General features: G+C 43.9%; 1 protein-coding gene across 1 annotated transcript in view; it reads right to left on the reverse strand.

Moving 5' to 3' along the window:
- The window catches only part of LOC139228203 (bile acid receptor-like), a 100537-nt gene extending 75458 nt beyond the window's left edge, over positions 1–25079 (reverse strand). Inside the window, exons 1-2 of the mRNA XM_070859388.1 lie at positions 24983–25079; positions 5618–5980 (exon numbers count right to left, since the gene is read on the reverse strand). Coding sequence (XP_070715489.1) covers positions 5618–5980; positions 24983–25079 — 460 coding nt within the window. The remainder of the gene's footprint in view (positions 1–5617; positions 5981–24982) is intronic.
- Between the last annotated feature and the right edge of the window lie 449 nt (positions 25080–25528).

Raw genomic sequence — 25528 nt, forward strand, 5'->3', positions numbered from 1 at the left:
GAGGTCCTACTTTTTAATTTAGCTCCTAGCTCCTTAAATTCATTTCGTAGGACCTCATCCCTTTTTTTACCCATGTCGTTGGTACCAACGTGCACCACAACAACTGGCTGTTCTCCCTCTCTTTTTAGAATGTCCTGCATCCGCTCCGAGACATCCTTGACCCTTGCACCAGGGAGGCAACATACCATCCTGGAGTCTCGGTTGCGGCCGCAGAAACGCCTATCTATTCCCCTTACAATTGAATCCCCTATCACTATCGCTCGCCCACTCTTTTTCCTGCCCTCCTGTGCAACAGAGCCAGCCACGGTGCCATGAACTTGGCTGCTGCTGCCCTCTCCTGATGAGTCATCCTCCTCAACAGCACTCAAAGCAGTGTATCTGTTTTGCAGTGGGATGACCACAGGGGACCCCTGCACTACCTTCCTTGCACTTCTCTTCCTGCTGGTCTTCCATTCCCTCGCTGGCTGTGGACCCTTTTCCTGCGGTAAGACAAACTCGCTCCACGTGCTCCAGAGTGAATCCACCCTCAGCTCCAACTCCGCAACGCGGACCGTCAGGAGCCGGAGGTGGATACACTTCCCGCACATGTAGTCGTCAGGGACACTGGTGTTGTCCCCGTGTTCCCACATGGTACAGGAGGAGCATATCACGTGACCGAGCTGTCCTGCCATGACTTAACCCTTAGATACACTTAAATTGGCGACAACAATGTTAAAAGTTACTGACTAATAAAGAAAAAGAAAAACTACTCACCAATCACCAGCCAATCACTTACACGTTGGCTGTGACGTCACCTTTTGATTTCTTTCTACTTCTTTTTTGCCTTTTTTGCCTTCTCTCTCAGCTGGAGCTGCACCGGTACGCCTCTCTCGACGCTCCCTGGACTGCTGAGCCTTTTATAGGCTGCTGCCTCTCTCAACTCCCGCCTCTCTCGACGCTCCCCGGACTGCTGAGCCTTTTATAGGCCGCTGCCTCTCTCGACGCTGCCCGGACTGCTGAGCCTTTTATAGGCCGCTGCCTCTCTCGACTCTCGCCTCTCTCGACGCTGCCCGGACTGCTGAGCCTTTTATAGGCCGCTGCCTCTCTCGACGCTGCCCGGACTGCTGAGCCTTTTATAGGCCGCTGCCTCTCTCGATGCTCCCCGGACTGCTGAGCCTTTTATAGGCCGCTGCCTCTCTCGACTCCCGCCTCTCTCGACGCTGCCCGGACTGCTGAGCCTTTTATAGGCCGCTGCCTCTCTCGACGCTGCCCGGACTGCTGAGCCTTTTATAGGCCGCTGCCTCTCTCGACTCCCGCCTCTCTCGACGCTGCCCGGACTGCTGAGCCTTTTATAGGCCGCTGCCTCTCTCGACTCCCGCCTCTCTCGACGCTGCCCGGACTGCTGAGCCTTTTATAGGCCGCTGCCTCTCTCGATGCTCCCCGGACTGCTGAGCCTTTTATAGGCCGCTGCCTCTCTCGACGCTCCCCGGACTGCTGAGCCTTTTATCGGCCGCTGCCTCTCTCGACTCCCGCCTCGAGGGAGTTTAGTGTTGAAAGGGCCTGGTGATAGTTTAGTTCATGGGAGGGTGTCTTTCGGTCGTGGTAAGTCAGCATGACAGGAGCTTGTTGGACAAGCCAGGGTTGTACTGTTGTAAACTGTACTGTTGTGTACACAACGCTTGTGATCGGGGCCCAGGGTTATGGGGAGCGGGCAGGGAAGTGGAGCTGAGTCCATGATCAGATCAGTCGTGATCTTATTAAATGGCAGAACAGGCTCGAGGGGCCAAATGGCCTATTCCTGCTCATATTTCTTCTGTTCCTCCTCTGAAGAGACTGTAGTGTGCCTTGTTCCTCCTGCAGCTGCAATCCTCGCTGCTGCACTACATTGTGCATGGCGCAGCAGACCACGATGATTCTGGAGACCCTGGCTGGTGCGTACTGAAGGGCTTCTCCAGATCTGTCAAGGCATCTTCAGCCTGCTTATTGTTTGCTGTAAGATACATCTGATAGAGATGTGACTCTCATTATAATGCTCCTTGGCCTCAGTACTTGGTATATTCAAGGGTGTCATTAGCCACGTCTTCAGCGGATAGTTCTTATCTCCAAGCAGCCAGCCGGTAAGTGTGTTTGAAGGTGCAAAGAGCTGAGAGAGGGTGGGTGCCACAGAACGAAAGAGTCATGACAGTGCCAGGGAATCTAGCGCACACATAATTATCTTTTTACGGTTGCAGATGAGATGCAAATTGAAGGGAATGGTAGCCCTTGCAATTCACAATCGCACCTGGGTAATGATGGAGTGCCTTCTCAGAGAGCCGTTTTGAATAGCTCTCTCTTTCTCTCTCCTGCTCTCACCACAACGGGACATCCAGAGGAGCTGAGCCTTGCTCTTCCAACCCAGACGGACTTTGACTCAGACTGGGACTCGCAAAACGCAGGGCCGGTATGGAACCAGGAAGCCGAGACGTATGGGAAGAAGCTGCAAGCAAAATCAAGGGCAACCTAGGTGAGCATTGCCAAGCTTACACTCCCACAAGACCATTTCACTGGGAAAGGGGGTGCCTGTATGTTCTTACCAAACCAGAGGGAGTTTAGTGTTGAAAGGGCCTGGTGATAGTTTAGTTCATGGAAGGGTGTCTTTAGGTCATGGTAAGTCAGCATGACAGGAGCTTGTTGGACAAGCCAGGGTTGTACTGTTGTAAACTGTACTGTTGTGTACACAACGCTTGTGATCGGGGCCCAGGGGAGGCGTGAGTTTTGGGCCAGGGGCCCAGGGGCAGCATGGGCCAGGCCACACTGCGATATGTGTGCGCACTAGGGCCGTGCAGCAGAGCATGTCTCCAGCCATCTTGGTAATCCTTGCCACTGGACCAAGACCTAGCTCTGTCAAGCCTGTGTCGTGGCTAGTGTGCAATGGCCACCACACGTTAAAAGAATCCACGCATAGGCATCTTCCACCCTTCAGGATGTAGTTCAGGACCTGGAATTTTAGGTCCTTCATTGGAACACCTGTGAACTTATCCTTTTTTGGCGTGGAAGCAAGTCATCCTCAATTCGCGGGACTGCCTATGATGATGATGACATGTGTACAGTCGATGACGCTGTCGAGGTTCATCCCAAGCAGCTCTGTAACACAGGACTCTGTGCTCTACGGGCTGTTCCCAGGGACACACACCGAGACAGACATCATCTGCTGCTGGAGGGCCATCAATTCGGTGAAAGACGCACTTTGGTCTTGCCGAAACTTGCTGGTCTTCCAGAGCAAGGAGATGTCCACGTCTGCGTGTTGCAGACTGGCGCAATCCAAGATCCAGGAGTACGTGCTGAGGGACGCACTAAAAATTGGTGCAGTCGCCGCAAAGGCACGGTGGGGAAGAGCCACAGTTTAAAGCTCTTCCGCCACGATAAACCCAGGGGCTGGAATCAGTATAAAACTCCCTTCGGGCTGTACTTGTAAAGTTTTTGTATACATAGAGCACCATGATCTGAAAAAACCTATGTAGTGCCATGTATAATGCAAGTTCTGATAAGTAATGTATGTTGCAAAGAAATGTAACTGTACCCTCACCCATTCCGTGTACCGTATAGTGCCACTAGTAAAGTAATATGATAACTGTATTACAATGTATCCTGAATTGTACTGAAATGTACCTGTAAATGTAAAGCAAGCAAATCTATTGAACGGAACTGTCGTTAGCATCCAAATGTATTGTATGGAATTGCTGACCGCATCCAAATGTACTGAACTGTCTTCCAATGTATTGTGCAAATTTTTATATGAATAAAGTATATTTTGAAATTTAAAAAAAATGAATAGGACCATACTAAAAATATAATCTCCTTCACACCTCAAGTTGCACAGTGGCAGTCCAAGTTGTGGAGCAGTGCCACTGAAGTCAGGTGTAATGTTGTTGGCACATGTGAGGTGGCATTGTTTCATATGCCCTACTCTCAATAGCTTCTTGAGGCACCCCTTCAGTACAGAATTAATTCAGCTTCTGCATATTGCCAGAATCAGTAGGCACTGCAAGCCAATAGTTAGAGTGATGCCATTATTACACACTGATTAAATAAAGACATTTTGAAAAATGACCAAAATGAATGGATGAAAAAAGACAAGCATTAAACACAATTTTCTGTGTGTATTTAATTTTTAAAATGAGTCTTGACTCCCTCTTTAAAGGAACTACCTCTTTAGTTAGGTAGATTGCAACCATCTGAAACAATAACTTTTCTATGTTGGCCTGTAGGATTTTTAAAAATGTTATTGATTTATTCATTTTATATTTTATATTTATTGGATGCATTGTTTATTGATTCAATTATGTTGTGCATTCCATGTGCTTGTTAATAATCTAACATGTACATATATGCATAAAGACATTCATATGTACAGACACAGGCACATGTATAGATGCATACACGTCAACAGAAATATGTACAAATACAGAGAAATTGACATATATGCATGCATCCATACATACTGTTTTCCCATATCTACAGACACAGATGCATATATATGCAGATGTATACAGAAACGCATGCATAACATATTCCAGAGGCATACAAATACTCATGCACAGATACATGGGTGCACACACATATTTTACGGTGATCATTTTTTGCTACCACAATTGAATTACAAAGCTATTGTCCAGTCCAGAACTCTTGTATTTATTGTGTTTAGCGATTTACATATGGTGAATCAGTGAGAATAGTTGTATGTTAAGAGGAAAAGTACTTACACAATGACCAATTCCAGCATCGTGCAATGGTTTGATAACGGAGTGGACAAACATTGATTTTCTGTTGTAAATGTAGTTGGCTTTTAAATTACACTAAAGGATGCCAAAGAACTGAGTTTTTGGGTTGTTTCCATTCATAGGGATTACAGTTGTAACGTGTTAATAAGTATTTGAAACAGTGTAATTAAATTGTAAAACATAACTTTTATTGTTTTGTATATTTTTATAGCAGAAAATCTTCAAATTTCATCTCTTTCAGTAAGCTAACAGAAAACTTCTCAGCCTCAGTTGTACACACAATTGGACACACTTAGATAGGTGAAAGATCTATTGCAGTGGTGAGTACAAACTTATATCTCATTAATGATGAGTAGTTAGAAAAGGAAAGAACAAAAAGACTTGTATTTATATAGCGTCTTTCATGACCACCGGATATCCCAAAGCGTTTTACACCCAATGTAGTACTTTTTGAAGTGTAGTCACTGTTGTAATGTAGGAAACGCGGATGCCAATATGCACACAGCAAGCTCCCACAAACAGCAATGTGTTAATCACTAGATAATTTGTTTTAGAGATGCTGATTGATGGATAAATATTGGCCAAAATGCCGAGAGGAACTCCCCTGCTCTTCTTCAAATAGTGCCATGGGATCTTTTACATCTACCTGAGAGGGCAGACGGGGCCTTGGTTTAATGTCTCATCTGAAAGACGGCACCTGTAACAATGTAGCACTCCCTCAGCACTGCACTGGAGATTTATGTGCACAAGTCTCTGGAGAGGGACTTGAACCACAACCTTCTGACTCAGAGGCGAAAGCGCGACCCACTGAGCCACAGCTGACATTGAATTATGAAGATACAGCCTTGTAATATAAAAAGATAGTTATGCATTCTTACCTTTGCATCCTTCACAGGTTAGTGCATTATAGTGATACCCTGAAGCTTTGTCCCCACACACCACACACAGCTCCTCCTCACCCTTTATTCGCAAAGATGAATGGTTGAGTCTAGGTCTTTTCATCACAGGTATTCCTCCATCAACATCATTGGGGCCCAGGTACTGTGGTTTGTTTAGCTCATATGAGCTCGATGAATAATGTCCTTCTGGTGAATATTGTGGGTAGTAATTGTGGGCAGAATAGTGTGTTTGCGGCTGGGGTGTTGCCATCGGAGAGAATTGCATGCTGGGATACTGGCTGTATGGAGTCATCTGTAGATCTGGGTCTTGAAGCGGATAGCTGATCTGATCTGTCATAACCTCTGGATTTAAAACAAACTAGAAATTACTGTTTAGCAAAAAGTGTGAACATAAACCTATGAACATTTCCAATGTACAGCCACTCTGTGAATTTATTGAACTATCCTTAACTTGAAGAAATTCACTTTTAATTCAGTTGAAATGTTGTAGTAATGAAAAGTTTGTTATTGTTTACTTTTAGAGGCATTGTGTGGCTCTAAAACAGCAAGCTGCCATTATAATGGAGCATGTCTCGTACTATTTCTGTACTATAATGTGCTGATGCAAAATGAGCATCCCTTAAAATACCAATATGGTATTCTCATTCCCCACATCAGCAATCGCATGATATCTGAGTGACATTTATCAATTGGTACTGAATTATTATTTTCATGAAAATTATGAGATCTGCTTTTTTTAGCCAGTCATAAAAAAGCAAAATTGCACACCATGTAATTCCTGCAAGAACGAACAAACGTAGGTCCCCTGCAGTCAGAATCAGGGGAAATCATAACGGGGAACAAAGAAATGGCAGACCAATTGAACAAGTACTTTGGTTCGGTATTCACTAAGGAGGATACAAACAACCTTCCGGATATAAAAGGGGTCAGAGGGTCTAGTAAGGAGGGGGAACTGAGGGAAATCTTTATTAGTCGGGAAATTGTGTTGGGGAAATTGATGGGATTGAAGGCCGATAAATCCCCAGGGCCTGATGGACTGCATCCCAGAGTACTTAAGGAGGCGGCCTTGGAAATAGCGGATGCATTGACAGTCATTTTCCAACATTCCATTGACTCTGGATCAGTTCCTATGGAGTGGAGGGTAGCCAATGTAACCCCACTTTTTAAAAAAGGAGGGAGAGAGAAAACAGGGAATTATAGACCGGTCAATCTGACCTCAGTAGTGGGTAAAATGATGGAATCAATTATTAAGGATGTCATAGCAGTGCATCTGGAAAATGGTGACATGATAGGTCCAAGTCAGCATGGATTTGTGAAAGGGAAATCATGCTTGACAAATCTTCTGGAATTTTTTGAGGATGTTTCCAGTAAAGTGGACAAAGGAGAACCAGTTGATGTGGTATATTTGGACTTTCAGAAGGCTTTCGACAAGGTCCCACACAAGAGATTAATGTGCAAAGTTAAAGCACATGGGATTGGGGGTAGTGTGCTGCCGTGGATTGAGAACTGGTTGTCAGACAGGAAGCAAAGAGTAGGAGTAAACGGGTACTTTTCAGAATGGCAGGCAGTGACTAGTGGGGTGCCGCAAGGTTCTGTGCTGGGGCCCCAGCTGTTTACATTGTACATTAATGATTTAGACGAGGGGATTAAATGCAGTATCTCCAAATTTGCGGATGACACTAAGTTGGGTGGCAGTGTGAGCTGCGAGGAGGATGCTATTAGGCTGCAGAGTGACTTGGATAGGTTAGGTGAGTGGGCAAATGCATGGCAGATGAAGTATAATGTGGATAAATGTGAGGTTATCCACTTTGGTGGTAAAAACAGAGAGACAGACTATTATCTGAATGGTGACAGATTAGGAAAAGGGGAGGTGCAAAGAGACCTGGGTGTCATGATACATCAGTCATTGAAGGTTAGCATGCAGGTACAGCAGGCGGTTAAGAAAGCAAATGGCATGTTGGCCTTCATAGCGAGGGGATTTGAATACAGGGGCAGGGAGGTGTTGCTACAGTTGTACAGGGCCTTGGTGAGGCCACACCTGGAGTATTGTGTACAGTTTTGGTCTCCTAACTTGAGGAAGGACATTCTTGCTATTGAGGGAGTGCAGCGAAGATTCACCAGACTGATTCCCGGGATGGCGGGACTGACCTATCAAGAAAGACTGGATCAACTGGGCTTGTATTCACTGGAGTTCAGAAGAATGAGAGGGGACCTCATAGAAACGTTTAAAATTCTGACGGGTTTAGACAGGTTAGATGCAGGAAGAATGTTCCCAATGTTGGGGAAGTCCAGAACCAGGGGTCACAGTCTGAGGATAAGGGGTAAGCCATTTAGGACCGAGATAAGGAGAAACTTCTTCACCCAGAGAGTGGTGAACCTGTGGAATTCTCTACCACAGAAAGTAGTTGAGGCCAATTCACTAAATATATTCAAAAGGGAGTTAGATGAAGTCCTTACTTCTAGGGGGATCAAGGGTTATGGCGAGAAAGCAGGAAGGGGGTACTGAAGTTTCATGTTCAGCCATGAACTCATTGAATGGCGGTGCAGGCTAGAAGGGCTGAATGGCCTGCTCCTGCACCTATTTTCTATGTTTCTATGTAAATATTACCTGTAATGAACAATATCAGCCAATCATGGCACACCTGCAATAATGATCCAACACTTCTCAACCATCCAAGAAGTTAGTTAACTGGTATAAATGATATAAACTTGGATTGATCCAGCTGTGGAGTGCACAGTTATGTTAGACAAGGGTTCAAACTAAAGTAAGTTCCTGGCTCTCACATTCCAGAAAGGCCATTTTCAGGGGTACGCCATCCTGTGCTCCAATGTGATGCCCCTGGATTTCTGTCAGGGTTTATGGGGAGGTTATCAAATTTAAATCAGATGCAAAACAAGACAAGTTGATATTATCCTGACCTGTACCCTTATTTCGTGCATTGCCATTGGTCACAGGTCAGATGTTACCAGCCCCCATTTAAACTAACTGCTTAAATTCGTTGAGAGTTTTAATGTTCAAAGCAATACTTGCAATTTACTGACATATTGCTCAGAGTTTGTGGAAGTCTGTAACTTGAATTGCTTTGCAATTCCCCCATATCCGTGTTCCTTGGAGGAAGAAGAGGAGGGCAAGCAGGGCCCCATTTTGGATGGCAGAAAAGTCAGGCATTACCAGAGGTGGAAGCACCTGGGAAGGATATTTTCATCTCCAGAGGACCTTTTTTACATCTACCTACACCATTCAGAGGAGCAGTGCCTTCGCTGCCTTTGGTTCAACAGAAAGATTGCCTGAGAGGTTGAGAACGACCTTCAGCTACATTGTAGGGCTGGCACAGCTCTGCCTGTCACTGTTAAGGTTACCATGACCTTGAGCTTCTATACCTCATGTAACATTCAGGGATCACTGGCAAAAATGCCAGCATTTGTCAGTTTGCGGTGAATCATTATATCAAGAAAGTGATTGATGCACAGTTCTCCAAGGTGAGTGAGTATATTACCTTCCCCAGGGAGCCACAGGAGCAACAGGCAGTGGGAGCAACTCAACACAGGCAGAATTTGAAAGAGTGACATCAGGATAAAAATAGCTAAAGTGACGTCAGCACAAGGGAAGGAGATGATTGGTGAGTAGCTGGTGAGTACTTTTTTTAAGTCTTTGAGTTTATTTATGTTAAGTTAGTTAATAATCTATCAAATAGAGGCATAGCAGGGTACCACATATCTTATGCCATGTGGAAAATCCAGGATGCTTCCCGTGTCCTGGACATCCAAATGTGCAGGAAGTGTCGTCAGCTGGAGGAGCTCAAGCTCCAGGATTCAGAGCTTGAACAGCAGCTGGCGTCACTGCAGTGCATCCGAGAGCCTGAGAGCTATGTGGATAGCATGTTTCAGGAGGTGGTCATCCCACAGCTTAAGTGTTTGCAGGCAAAGAGGAAGTGATGACTATCAGGCATTCAAGGAGGACCAGGCAGATAGTGCAGGAGTCCCCTGAGTGCATCTCACTCTTTAACCGGTATAATATTGCTGAGGGCGATGACTCCACTGGGGAGTAAAACCAGAGCCAAGTCCCCAGCAGCATGGGTGGCTCATCTGTATGGGAGGTGTGGGGATGTGGGGGAGTAGGAGGATCGGGAAAGAAATAGTGATTGGGATTCAATAGTTAGGGGAACAGACATGTGATTCTGTGACACAGACATGATTCCAGGATGGTATGTTGCCTCCCTGGTACAATGGGTCAAGGATATCTCTGAACGGCTGCAGAACATTCTGAGGGGGGAGGGTGAACAGCCAGATATCGTGGTTCATATCGGTATTAACGACAGAGGTAAAATGAGGGACGAAGTCATGCAGGCAGATTTTAGGGAGCTAGGAAAGAGATTAATAAGCAGGACGTCAAAGGTAATAATCTCCGGAATGCTCTAGATGCCACAAGCAAGTGAGTATAGAAATAGGTGGATAGAGCAGATGAATGTGTAGCTGGAGAAATGGTGCAGGAGGGAGGCTTTAGATTCCTGGGGCATTGGGACTGGTTCTCATAGAATCATAGAATTATAGAATCATAGAAGTTTACAGCATGGAAGAAGGCCATTTCGGTCCATCATGTGCGTGCCGGCCAACAAGAGGCTATCCAGCCTAATCCCACTTTCCAGCTCTAGGTCCGTAACCCTGCGGGTTACGGCACTTCAAGTGCACATCCAAGTACTTTTTAAATGTGGTGAGGGTTTCTGCCACTATCACCCTTTCAGGCAGTGAGTTTCACACCCCCACAACCCTCTGCGTGAAGAAATTTCCCCTCAAAACGCCTCTAAACCGTCTACCAATTACATTTATGCCCCCTGATTGCTGGCCCCTCTGCTAAGGGAAATAGGTCCTTTCTATCCACTATATCTAGGCCCCTCATCATTTTATACATCTCAATGAGGTCTTCCTTCAGCCTCCTCTGTTCCAAGGAAAACAAACCCAACATATCCAATCTGTCCTCATAGCTAAGATTCTCCACTCCTGGCAACATCCTCATAAATCTCCAGTGCAATCATGTCCTTCCTGTAATGCGGTGATCAGAACTACAGACAGTACTCCAGCTGTGGCCTAACCAGAGTTTTATACAGTTCAAGCATAACCCCCCATCTCATGTATTGTATGCCTCGGCTAATAAAGGCAAGCATTCCATATGCCTTCTTAACCACCTTATCTACCTGATCTGCTACCTTCAAGGATCTGTGGACAAGCACTCCAAGGTCGCTTTGTTAATCTACACTTCTCAGTGTCCTACCATTTAATGTGTATTCCCTTTCCTTGTTAGCCCTCCCCAAATGAATTACCTTACATTTCTCCGGATTAAATTCCATTTGCCACTGTTTTGCCCATCTGACCAGTTGATTGATATCTTCGTGCAGTCTGCAGCTTTCTTATGAATAATCAACCACACAGCCGATTTTATTATCATCTACAAACTTCTTAATTATACCCCCTATATTCAAGTCTAAATCATTGATGTATACCACAAAAAAGCAAGGGACCTAGTACAGAGCCCTGCAGAACCCCACTGGAAACATCTTTCTAGTCACAAAACTACCCATCAACCATTACCCTTTGCTTCCTGCCTCTGAGCCAATTTTGGATCCAACTTGCCACTTTGCCCTGAATCCCATGGGATTTTACTCTTGTGACCAGTCTGTCATGTGGGACTTTATCAAAAGCTTTGCTAAAATCCAAATACACTATATCATACGCACTACCCTCATTGACGTACCTGGTTACCTCCTCGAAAAATTCAATCAAGATAGTCAGACACGACCTTCCCTTAAGAATTCCATGCTGACTGTCCTTGATTAATCTGTATCTTTCTAAATGAAGATTTATCCTGTCCTTCAGAATTTTTTCCAATAATTTTCTCACCACTGATGTTACAGTCTGTCTGGCCTGTAATTACTTGGTCTATCCCTTTCCCCCTTCTTAAACAAAGATACCACAGTAGCAGTCCTCCAGCCCTCTGGTATCACACCTGAAGCCAGAGAGGATTGGAAATTGATGGTCAAAACCTTTGCTATTTCTGCTTTTGCTTTGCTTAACAGCCTGGGATATATTTCATCTGGGCCTGGGGACTTATCCACTTTCAAAGTTGCTAAACCCCTTAATACCTCCTGTCTCACTATGTTTATTTCATCTAATATTTCACACTCCTCCTCCTTAATAGCAGTGTCTGCATCGCCCCTCTCTTTTGTGAAAACAGATGCAAATTATTCATTAAGAACCATACCCACATCTTCCATCTCCACACACAGATTACCCTCATGGTCTCTAATAGGCTCTACCCTTTCTTTAGTTATCCTCTTGCTCTTAATATATTTATAAAACATATTTGGGTTTTCCTTGATTTTATTTGCCAAGGATTTTTCATGCTCTTTGCTTTCTGAATATCCTTTTTAATTTCACCCCTGGTCTTTCTATACTCCTCTGCAGAGATTCTGCAATATTTAGCCCTCGGTATCTGTCATAAGCTTCCCTTTTATTCTTTATCATACCCTGTATGTCCCTAGACATCCAGGGGTCTCTAGATTTTTTAGTCCCACCCTTTTTCTTTAAGGGCACATATTTGTCCTGAACCCTCCAGATCTCCTCCTTGAATGCCTCCCACTGCTCTGACACTGATTTTCCTTCAAGTAGCTGTTTCCAGTCCACTATGGCTAAATCACCTCTCAGCTTAGCAAAGTTGGCTTTTCCCTAATTTGGAACTTTTATTACTGGTCTATTCTTGTCCTTTTCCATAACTATATTAAATCTAACTAAATGATGGTCACTAGCACTGTAGTGTTGCAAAATTTGTGGGAAATCCCCCCCCCACCCCACCTCCAAAGTGTTTGGACTCATTGGAAAGGAAATTTAATTTGGAACTATCTACCAGAAAGTTTGAGATCCTAAAGTGCACATGGAAGAAACTACGAGTTTTAATCGAATTTGGGATTTTATAAGATTGGGTCCTTGTGGGAAGGGTTAAGAATTAAAGGATAACTATCCTTCAAAATAAACCAGTTTTGAGTATTGAAACTAAAACAAATTGTCTGGGGAATTGTGTAAACTCGAAAATCCTTCTCCCAGGAGACATTAACATAGCAACAATCAACCCAGAGATAGCCAGCCATCACGCTGAGCAAGAAACCAATCCAGCGTATACATAATGACAATGGCTCATCCAGCCGCATGGAGAACCCAGGCCTAGGCAGACATTACAAATACCAAAGCTAATTTTTCCCCATCAAGAAACAAATGTAAAGATCGACTCATCCGCGACAGGTTAACATTAATGGGCCCGCCAAAATATGACAAAGAGATATCAAGCCCGCCAAAAATTAAACAAAGAAACTGGGATGATTTGGCGTGAAGATTAGAACAGCTCCCAAAGTATAACTGGGGTCCTGTTTTAACGAATGTATGGCAATGCATCAGAGGGAGAAAGGAGAGAGACCACCGCAGCAGTTTTAACAAGCCTCTCCAGCCTCGACGACACTCCTGGGCCACACTGCTCTGCTATCGAAGAAGAAGGAAGAACATCACCACAGCAGAGAAAGCAGCCCTAGTAACTCCGGACATCACCATCGCGGCAGCAACTGACCACAGCCAACGTGGTACCATCGAAACACCGCGATCGACCAACTCCGAAACAAAACTCCTCAAAGAAGAAACCGAAGATTTGAAAGTTTCCACTCTACAATCTAGTTCTGACTACCAACAGGTGAAGCATTATCTAAAGTGACTTTTGAAATCTATTTCTAACGAAAGAAAGTGGGTACTCACCCCATAAGTCCAATATGTGTCCTACCGCATCAGCGGACACCACCCAACTAAAGACTATGCAGTGAGAAGTCCTCTACAACGTTCGGGGTACGGCAAGCAGAACCATACAGAGTCCAGCGAACCCCGAAATCGCAAACTGCTGCCAGCTGACAATAAAGGATTGGTGAGCATAGTCCCTGTTTGCCTTGGAGTTTAACCTAGTCAGAGTTAGGCATTGGGAGGTGGGGGGGTGTATTATTTCTGTAACCCCTTTGAATTTGTGATATAGGGTTCTTTATTTGAATGATTACAAATTTGACATTGTATTTTCTTATCTTTAATAAAATTGAAGTTCTTTGCACCAAACCAGTTGTCTCTTGCACTTTATCACATCCCCCAAATAAATCCAAAGTCTAGAACACAGGGAGTGGGAGCGATTCGAACCGCTCAGAAGGCGAGAGGTAAACGTGACCCCACACACCACCCCCTACAGCACCTAAATGCTCGCCCACTGATACCCCTTCCACCTGTTCAGCTTCCTTCCCTAAAATTAAATCCAGAACCGCCCCCTCCCGTGTTGTGCTTGCTACATACTGGCTAAAAAGTTCTCTTGAATGCATTTTAGGAATTCCGCACTCTCTATACCCTTCACACTAATTTTGTCCCAGTTCATATTAGGATAATTGAAATCCCCTACTATTATTGCCCTATAGTTTTTGCACTTCTCAGAAATTTGCCTACATAATTGCTCTTCTATCTCCCTCTCACTGTTTGGGGGTCTATAGTACATAGAAACATAGAAACATAGAAAATAGGTGCAGGAGTAGGCCTTTCGGCCCTTCGAGCCTGCACCACCATTCAATGAATTCATGGCTGAACATGCAACTTCAGTACCCCATTCCTGCTTTCTCGCCATACCCCTTGATCCCCCTAGTAGTAAGGACTACATCTAACTCATTTTTGAATATATTTAGTGAATTGGCCTCAACAACTTTCTGTGGTAGAGAATTCACAGGTTCACCACTCTCTGGGTGAAGAAGTTTCTCCTCATCTCGATCCTAAATGGCTTACCCCTTATCCTTAGACTGTGACCCCTGGTTCTGGACTTCCCCAACATTGGGAACATTCTTCCTGCATCTAACCTGTCTAAACCCGTCAGAATTTTAAACGTTTCTATGAGATCCCCTCTCATTCTTCTGAACTCCAGTGAATACAAACCCAGTTGATCCAGTCTTTCTTGATATGTCAGTCCCGCCATCCCGGGATTCAGTCTGGTGAACCTTCGCTGCACTCCCTCAATAGCAAGAATGTCCTTCCTCAAGTTAGGAGAACAAAACTGTACACAATACTCCAGGTGTGGCCTCACCAAGGCCCTGTACAACTGTAGTAACACCTCCCTGCCCCTGTACTCAAAGCCCCTCGCTATGAAGGCCAACATGCCATTTGCTTTCTTAACCGCCTGCTGTACCTGCATGCCAACCTTCAATGACTGATGTACCATGACACCCAGGTCTCGTTGCACCTCCCCTTTTCCTAATCTGTCACCATTCAGATAATAGTCTGTCTCTCTGTTTTTACCACCAAAGTGGATAACCTCACATTTATCCACATTATACTTCATCTGCCATGCATTTGCCCACTCACCTAACCTATCTAAGTCACTCTGCAGCCTCATAGCATCCTCCTCGCAGCTCACACTGCCACCCAACTTAGTGTCATCTGCAAATTTGGAGATACTACATTTAATCCACTCGTCTAAATCATTGATGTACAATGTAAACAGCTGGGGCCCCAGCACAGAACCTTGCGATACCCCACTAGTCAATGCCTGCCATTCTGAAAAGTACCCATTTACTCCTACTCTTTACACTCCCAGCTGTGTGATCGGCCCTTTATTGTTTTTCATTTCGACTCATATGGCCTCGTTTGATGATCCCTCTAACATATCATCATCGCTCCTCACAGCTGTAATAGTTTCTTTACTATTGCTTTGTTGCAGCCACTTTTTAAAGATAATTAAGATATATTCCCTAGTGTGAATGCATTAACTGACATTATTTCAGTACTCCTCTCCGTGCACTGGTTTCTTAGGGTGTAGAAATAAAACAGCAGTGGGGTTTGTGTGGTGATGAATTTTAATTAATTAAAAAATTGTACTGGGTTTCCCATATTTAGTATTTTACTAACGTGTGCTACTTTTTAAAATTGATTCTCAGGATGTGGGTGTCGCTGGCAAGGCCTGCATTTTTTACCCATCCCTGAGAAGGTGGTGATTCAACTGATTGACTTGCTAGGCCACTTCAGAAGGCAGATAAGAGTTAACCTCGCTGGTGTAGGACTGGAGTCACGTATAGGTCAGACCGGGTAATGATGGCCAGTTTTCTTCCCTATTTCAGCCTCCCATTCCTGCAAATCATTTTTTTAATGACTGCAGTGAGCAATAGATTTTATTTTTCATGCAAGAAAATAAACCATTTTAGCTCAGTCAAAAAAGCATTAAGGACCAGAAATGATTGATAATTGCAGATAAATACTTATCATTTTCCAATGACTTTCCTCTCTCTGCTGCTTTAATGGAGGGCATTTATTTGAAATAGGATAATCCCTGTTAGAATAGGGCACAGAGGGATGTCATACGAACATATTAAGTATCCGTTTCCTATTATCACCAACAGTAATTTCTAGCCTCATAGAAATGTTTGAAATACACTGTTAGTTCATCGGCATATAAAAGAGGGAAAAAACAGGTTAAGGTTCACCGAAAATTCACCAAAATATATAAAAATGTTACATCAGAGCACTTAGCATGCTGCTGTACTCAACCAAGTCAAATAATGCATGATGTTACAGGACCAGATAAAACACAAACCCATTCATTACTATTGCCTGATATTAGTCGATGAGCAGTCAATGTACTTGTATGAATTTCCGATCTTAACACAGGTGTTAACTCCTCTATTTGAAATGGGTTAACATGTCTGCTAAAATCATGGGAAAAGAAATGTCATACAAACAAGATAAGTATTCGTCCTCTCATATTACGAACAGTAATTTCGAGACTATAATTTTATAATTGAGTATGGAGTTAGTGAAAGCTCTCAGCTGGCTAAATAAAAACTACTCCAAAAATTAATCAAGCGCTATTTAGAATGATGTTTTGAAACACAAGTTTTGTAAGTATTATCTATATTGCAATATTGCCCATGTAACTTAAATAATTTAGGCAATATTCAGAAGCTTCTGAGTTGTGTGGGATTTCTGAGTTATGGAATAAAAATGATAATCCACAATCAACCCTTGAGTCTGCGCTACTTATGTTACAAAAACAGGCTGGAGGTTGGGAGAAAGCTATTCACAGACCCATCACAGTGACAGCTGTTTGGTGACAATCTGAAGAACCCACTCAGCTGATTGTTTTTAAAGCCAATTGTGCATTAGTCTTCGGGAATGTATTGTTACTATTTAAACACAATGAGCATCTTGCCCTGCTCTTCAAAGCAGATTCAATTTGTAGTGTACAGCGGCCTGCCAAAATACTACTAGTTTAAAAAAAAGTCAGCACTTGGAAGGATGATACATTGAAATAGTTTCAAGGAATTTTGATAAATATGATAAAGCACTTCAAATTAAATAATTCAAAATTATGTTTGAGTCATCAGAAATATTTCTGACAATGTGAAGAAATTGAATAAGTATCAATAGATAGCCATTAACTTAGGAAGCCTCGATAATCTTTTCACTTAAAATTCTCATTGCAATCACACCATCAGGATTAAGAAGATCTTCAATTCCTCAAAAGATCCAGATTGAGGAAGAACTCTCACTATCATCACGAGTAGTTACTTGCAATGGTAGCTGAGGCTAAATCAATAGGGAGATGAATCAGCATCGGTCTTATCTTGCCATATCAACTAATGATATGCATTAGCTCCTTTGTAGTTTTTAATTCAGGTAATCCCTTTGATTGACAACTTCCAGACAACACAAAATTCTCACTTAATGTAACTATAGACTAGTTTCCTTCTCTACTTTCTTCCCTTTACTATATCCGCATTATCTTTCTATATAAATGCAGTTTTCTCTACGGGAAAGATGGGTGAAGCAGATGGATATCTCCACAAACACCATTTATACCATGATGCAGCCAGCATTCTGCGCTGCTGCCCTTCATCCCATACACATATTGATCATCTCAACAGAACTAGCCAAGTATAATTATCAAGGCTAGGATTTTGCCTTGTGTCTCGGAGTCAAATTTAGTGGTATTGTACGTGCTAAGGCGATTTCCTACATTAAAAAGAGAAGTAACTGTAGGGCTCCCAAATAACATGAAGATGGACAGGAAAATATCGCCTAAAATGTGCTCTGCATAAGAACAACTCTCTTTACTATTAATTTGAATCAGCTCTCGCTCAGCAAACATCAAGATTCATTTCAGGTGTAATAGGTTGCAGATAGTGTTCTTCAGCATAAACCAACTGTGAATAAAAACTGTCTTTTGTAGCTATTTATTATTTTGTGGATTGGTTCCAATGTTGCGATATTTCCAGACTTTTTAGGTGCATTTCAATTTTTGGCAGTGAAATGTATAGAGATTCGTCAACTAAATTCCAATAAGAATTACTTGTTTTAAATAAAATATGAAAAATATTCTTCTTGAGCACGCACATGCACACACACAGAATGTACAACATTCTGATAATTCACTTACAAACATGTTATCAAGTAACAGAATAACTTTCCTCATTTTTGCTCTGGGCAATGTCCATTTTTGGGCACAGATATCAGGAAGAGGTGGAGACCTGGCATAATAGAGCTTCACCCTCTTTACATTGCCCTTGGATATCTGGGTCTTCCTAGGGAGGGGACAATTGGGCCTGCACCTACAATAGGCATAGGCCCATCAGGCAAATGTATGGAAGAGGGAATTCCTAGCCTCCCAACTCTTTTCCCTGCATTAACCTACATAGTGTAAATTCATCACAAGAAGCTTGAGATGTACTGTACCAAGACCAGAGAGTCTAAGAGAGGCTTGACAGAAAGATAAATAGGATGAGCAGATCTTCAGATCTTGATCCTTCTGACTGCTGCTGTCCAGCGAGAATGCTACTGGACAGAGCAGCAGTTGCTGGCCCTCAGGCCCAGGGTTGCAATATACTTTTCTCCCTCTTTTGCTGGCACAAGACCTTGCCAGGAACATCAAAATTGCCGTGCTTCAACCTGGACAGGTGCAGCACACTTGAAGTACATTGCTGCTGTCCACAGCCAAAGCAGAGAAACCAAGGGAAATTGGCCCCAATATAGCAATAAAGTAGATGTTCAAAGGTGTGGCAAGCTGTTTTAGCGACAAAAGATCTGGAGTCATTTGTCTGGTCCAGCAGCTGTATAGATTGCATGTGCGTCCTCTTTAAATAACTATTATAGGATACTTGTGTTGCTTGTACATTATAGGCACCAGGTAAGAGAAAGGAGGAAGGAGGAGAGCATGCTGGGAGATCTCATACATGCCATAATTGTGACCATTTTCAAGAAAGGGGACAAGTCCGATTGTGGTAACTACAGAGGAACCTCTCTGCTGTCGGCCACATGGAAAGTCATCGCAAGAATCCTCCTCAATTGCCTTCCCCCTGTGGCTGAAGAGCTCCTCCCAGAATCACAATGCAGATTCCGTCCACTAAGGGGTACAACAGACATGATCTTCACCGCACGACAACGACAAGAGAAATGCAGGGAACAGCACCAGCCCTTGTACAAAGACCTTTGACACTGTCAACTGTGATGGACTATGGAGCACCCTCCTCCATTTCAGTTGCCCTCAAAAGTTTTACACCATCCTCCGCCTGCTCCATGATGACATGCAAGCTGTAATCCTGACCAACAGATCCACCACAGACCCAATCCACATCCGGACCGTGGTCAAGCAAGGCTGCATCATCGCACCAACGCTCTTCTCGAACTTCCTTGCTGCAATGCTTCATCTCACCCTCAGCAAGCTCCCCACTGGAGTGGAGCTAAATTACAGAACAAATGGGAATCTGTTCAACCTCCGCCACCTCCAGGCCAGATCGAAGGTCGCCCATCCTCTGTCATTGAACCACAGTATGCAGACAACGCTTGCGTCTGCACACACTCGGAGGCCGAACTCCAAGCCATCGTCAACACCTTCACTGAGGCGTATAAGAGCATGGGCCTTATGCTAAACATCCTTAAGACAAAGGTCCTCCACCAACCTGACCCCGCCACACAGTACTGCCCCCTGGTTATCAAAATCCATGATGAGGCCTTGGACAATGTGGACCATTTTCCATTTCTCGGGAGCCTACTGTCAGCAAGGGCAGACATTGACAATGAGGTCCAACACCGCCTCCAGTGCACCAGCGCAGCCTTCGGTTGCCTGAGGAAGAGAGTGTTTAAAGACCAGGACCTCAAATCTGGCACCAAGTTCATGGTCCATAGGGCACTAGTGAGACCCGCCCTCCTATATGGCTCAGAGACATGGACTACGTATAGCAGACACATCAAAACACTGGAGAAGTACCACCAGCGTTGCCTCCGCAAGATCCTGCAAATTCATTGGCAGGATAGAAGCATCAATGTCAGTGTTCTCGATCAGGCCAACATCCCCAGCATCGAAGCATTGACCACGGTCGATCAGCTCCGTTGGGCGGGCCACATTGTCCGCATACCCGTCACGAGACTCCCAAAGCAAGTGCTCTACTCTGAATTCCTACACGGCAAGCGAGCCCCAGGTGGGTGAGGAAATGCTTCAAGGACACCCTTAAAGCCTCCTTGATAAAGGGCAACATCCCCACCGACGCCTGGGAATCCCTGGCCCAAGACCGTCCAAAGTGGAGGAAGAGCATCCGGGAGGGTGCTAAGCACTCGAGTCTCATCGCCGAGAGCAAGTAGAAACCAAGCACAGACAGCGGCACGACAACCCAGGCTCCCCATCTATCCGTCCCTTCAACCACCATCTGCCCCACCGGTGACAGAAACTGTAATTCCTGCATTAGATTCTTCAGTCACCTCAGAACTCACTTTTAGAGTGGAAGCAAGTCATCTTCCTCTCTAAGGGACTGCCTATGATGATGATAGGCGCCAGCGTTTCCTTTGATGCAAACTTATGAAAAATTGAACATTTACAACTATTTCTAGCTGCTGCATCAATTACAAATACGGTTCATGTCAAACAGACGCGTTCTTAATTGCATTTAAATCGCTATTGATGGATTTTGCTTACAATAGGTGATTTGGTAAATGCAACAGTTTACACCAGGGTGCCAGGTTGTCTTAAAAGTAGCTTAATTTCTATTGTAAATCCTGCCCATTTTTGCAATTTTCCGTCAAATGTTACTCAATTTTGACAAATTACGGGACTACACGGTGGTTGGAGAGCTTACTAGATCGACCGTGCCACTCACTGAGAACGGTTCTTTTAAACGCGGCAACAGTGAAGCAAATTTTAAAAAGATGTAATTTTGTATTTTTTTTTGCAAATATACTGGTACCAGTATTTAGTCCTAGAAATGTGGATGCGGGGGAGACTAGGGGAGCGATCCATGCACCTGAACGATGAGGTCCGAGGCTTCACTGATATTGGGCTTCGGACCTCACTGTAATAGTGCCAGCATGCTGCAACATCTGCCAGCGAAGGGCGTAGAATACAGAAAAATCGGGCTGCTGCTAGCGTTGCTGTGGCCCTCAGGTAAGTAAGTCCGGGGTCGGTTCGGGGATGCGGGGGGAGGCTTGACAACGCAGGAAGGGGGCTGTGGGTCAGGTATTCTGAAGTTGCGGAGGCCAGCAGTCAGAATCAGGACAGGGGATCCGGAGTTGCGGGTGCCAGAGGTCGGAATCCGGTTGTGGGGGTCTGGAGGGGATCGGAATCGAGTCGGGAGCCTGGAGTTGCGGCGAGGGAGGTCACAATCGGGTCAAGGGGGGGCCTGCAGGTGCAGGGGTCAGAGCAGAGGTCGGATTTGGGTTAAAGGGATCTGGGGTTGTGAGGGTTTGGGAGCAAAGTTCCTCTTAGGTCCCACGCAGGCCGCTCACAAGCTGTTGCCGCTGGAAGAGATAACGCACATGCGCAGTCGCGCAACAAATTTAAAGGGATCACGCACAAAAAGAATGAGAGGGAGCTTTGGTTGGCACAGGAGACCAGGTAGGAGGAGGGGAGGGGACGGGGTTGGGATGTTGGAGGATCTGGGGTCAGAAATGAAACCGATCGCGAGGGTGGTTATATGTGGAATGGGGACGAGCACTCCTGCTCCTCTCAGCTCCACATTCAAGTGAGTTACTTGCCTCCTTGGTTGGCGGCAATCTCTAAGACTGATTCCACTGAGTGCAGTCTATGATGGCGATGGAGGTGGTTGCCTCAGGGAAGACCAATCTTGGAGAGAGGACCTAGGCCACTTATTTGCATACGGGACAAAGAGAGTAACAAAGGTAATCAGACATCAGTGACTACGGTGATATCAGGGAAGAATAGAAATAAGTCAAAGCTAAAGGTACTGTATCTGAGTGCACAAAACATTCGCAACAAAATAGACGAAGTAATAGCGGAGATATAAATGAATAGGTTTGACAGTGGATAAGCAATGGCAAACATTTAAAGATCACATGGATGAACTTCAGCAATTGTACATTCCTGTCTGGTGTAAAAATAAAATGGGGAAGGTGGCTCAACCGTGGCTAACAAGGAAAATTAAGGATAGTGTTAAAACCAAGGAAGAGGCATATAAATTGGCTAGAAAAAGCAACAAACCTGAGGACCGGGAGAAATTTAGAATTCGACAGAGGAGGACTAAGGGTTTAATTAGGAGGGGGAAAATAGAGTATGAGAGAAAGCTTGCAGGGAACATAAAAACTGACTGCAAAAGCTTCTATAAATATGTGAAGAGAAAAAGATTAATGAAGACAAACGTAGGTCCCTTGCAGTTGGATTCAGGTGAATTTATAATGGGAAACAAAGAAGTGGCAGACCAATTGAACAAATACTTCGGTTCTGACTTCACGAAGGAAGACACAAATAACCTTCCGAATGTACTAAGAGACAGTGGGTCAAGTGAGAAGGAGGAACTGAAGGATATCCTTATTAGGCAGGAAATTGTGTTAGGGAAATTGATGCGATTGAAGGCCGATAAATCCCCAGGGCCTGATAGTCTGCATTCCAGAATACTTAAGGAAGTGGCCTGAGAAATAGTGGATGTATTGGTGATCATTTTCCAACAGTCTATCGACTCTGGATCAGTTCCAATGGACTGGAGGGTAGCTAATGTAACACCACTTTTTAAAACGGGAGGGAGAGAGAAAACGGGTAATTATAGACCGGTTAGCCTGACATCAGTAGTGGGGAAAATGTTGGAATCAATCATTAAGGATGAAATAGCAGTGCATTTGGAAAGCAGTGACAGGATCAGTCCAAGTCAGCATGGATTTATGAAAGGGAAATCATGCTTGACGAATCTTCTGAAATTTTTTGAGGATGTAACTAGCAGAGTGGACATGGGAGAACCAGTGGATGTGGTGTATTTGGACTTTTAAAAGGCTTTTGACAAGGTCCCGCACAAGAGATTGGTGTGCAAAATCAAAGTGCATGGTATTGGGGGTAATGTACTGATGTGGATAGAGAACTGGTTGGCAGACAGGAAGCAGAGAGTCAGAATAAACGGGTCCTTTTCAGAATGGCAGGCAGTAACTAGTGGAGTGCCGCAGGACTCAGTGCTGGGATCCCAGCTCTTTACAATATACATCAATGATTTAGATGAAGGAATTGAGTGTAATATCTCCAAGTTTGCAGATGACACTAAACTGGGTGGCGGTATGAGCTATGAGGAGGATGCTAAGAAGCTGCAGGGTGACTTGGACAGGTTAGGTGAGTGGGCAAATGCATGGCAGATGCAGTATAATGTGGATAAATGTGAGGTTATACATTTTGGGGGCAAAAACACGAAGACAGAATATTATCTGAATGACGGCAGATTAGGAAAAGAGGAGGTGCAACGAGACCTGGGTGTCATGGTTCATCAGATATTGAAAGTTGGCATGCAGGTACAGCAGGTGGTGAAGAAGGCAAATGGTATGTTGGCCTTCATAGCTGGGGGATTTGAGTATAGGAGCAGGGAGGTCTTACTGCAGTTGTACAGGGCCTTAGTGAGGCCTCACCTGGAATATTGTGTTCAGTTTTGGTCTCCTAATCTGAGGAAGGACGTTCTTGCTATTAAGGGAGTGCAGCGAAGGTTCACCAGACTAATTCCAGGGATGGCTGGATTGTCATATGAGGAGAGATTGGATCAACTGGGCCTTTATTCACTGGAGTTTATAAGGATGAGAGGGGATCTCATAGAAACGTATAAGATTCTGACGGGACTGGACAGGTTAGATGCGGGAAGAATGTTCCCGATGTTGGGGAATTCCAGAACCAGGGGACATAGTCTTTGGATAAGGGGTAGGCCATTTAGGACTGAGATGATGAGAAACTTCTTCACTCAGAGAGTTGTTAACCTGTGGAATTTCCTGCCACAGAGAGTTGTTGATGCCAGTTCATTGGATATATTCAAGAGGGAGTTAGATATGGCCCTTACGGCTAAAAGGATCAAGGGATATGGCGAGAAAGCAGGAAAGGAGTACTGAGGGAATGATCAGCCATGATCTTATTGAATGGCGGTGCAGGGTCGAAGGGCCAAATGGCCTACTCCTGCACCTATTTTCTATGTTTCTATGTTTCTATCTAATAGCCATTACGGTGTTGTGGTTGAAAAGTGACCAAGGTTGGGAGCAAAATATTCCAGATATTTAACTTTAGAAGAGATAGGCAAAATGGAAAAGGAGGAGGGGTAGCCCTGATAATAAAGGATGGGATAAAGACCATAGAGAGAAAGGATCTTGGCTCCGAAAATCAAGAAGGCGAATCAGTTTGGGTGGAGCTAAGGAACAGCAAGGGCCAGAAAACATTGGTGGGAGTTGTTTATAGGCCCCCAAACAGTAGTTGTAATGTAGGGCACAGTATCAATCAGGAAATTAGAGGTGCATGTAACAAGGGTAATACAGTGATCATGGGGGAATTTAATTTACATATTGACTGGGCAAACCAAATTTGCAGCCATAGTATGGAGGCTGAAATCATTGAATGTATACAAGATAGTTTTCTAGATCAGTATGTTGATGAACCAACTAGGGTACAGACTATTTTAGATCTTAGATTGTGCAATGAGAAAAGGTTAATTAATAAGCTTGTAGTAAAGGAGCCTTTAGGGAAGAGTGACCATAATATGATAGAATTTTAAATTGAGGTTGAAAATGATTTTGTTTAATCCAAAACTAGGATCTTAAATCTAAACAAAGCAAACTACGTAGGTATGAGGGACAAATTGGCTAAGGTAGGTTGGGAAACTACATTAAAAGGTATGATACTAGACAAGCAATGGATAGCATTTAAAGATTTAATGCATAATTTACAACAACTTTACATTCCTTTAAGGCACAAAAATCCCACAGGAAAAGTGGTCCAACTGTGGCTAACAAGAGAAGTTGGCCTTTTTATCTTCCATTTACAAGAAACTGTGAAGAGTTTATACATACCGTATAGCTGGGGTGGTTCTGCAAGGCAGTATCCATCTGAGAGCGCTAAGTGGCTATGTGCAGCCATGTTGGCCTCTGACCCTGTCCAGTGTTTCATTTATGTACTGTTTATTATTCAGGTATTTTGATAAGACTCCTTGATAGGCACTGAAAAAAGAGGAAAGCCAGTTATAACAAACTTAATTATTCAAAATTGAAATGCTGCAATTGTAAAAATGTGAACACTCGTATCTAAAACAGTTCAAGCAGTGTACCCTGCATTATACCTGCCCATCGGGAAATTTGACCAAAAAAAAATCAACATTAAAGATTTCATCCCATTCTCTGGAATTGATAAATAAAAAGATTATTTATAATGAGGCTTGTATTTGATAAGAACAGATTCTAGTAAATAACTATAGGATGTGAGCTATATAATACATTTCTGCAAATTTATTGAGAAATGGAATCTAATTACATCTCTAACAAGTGGCAGAACTTTTTTGCATTTTGCATTTCATTTCAATAGGGGAATATTTTAATCATGGTAATAATCAGTTTAGAACT

This window comes from Pristiophorus japonicus, chromosome 17 (genome assembly GCF_044704955.1).
Source record: "Pristiophorus japonicus isolate sPriJap1 chromosome 17, sPriJap1.hap1, whole genome shotgun sequence".
NCBI lineage: Eukaryota > Metazoa > Chordata > Chondrichthyes > Pristiophoridae > Pristiophorus > Pristiophorus japonicus.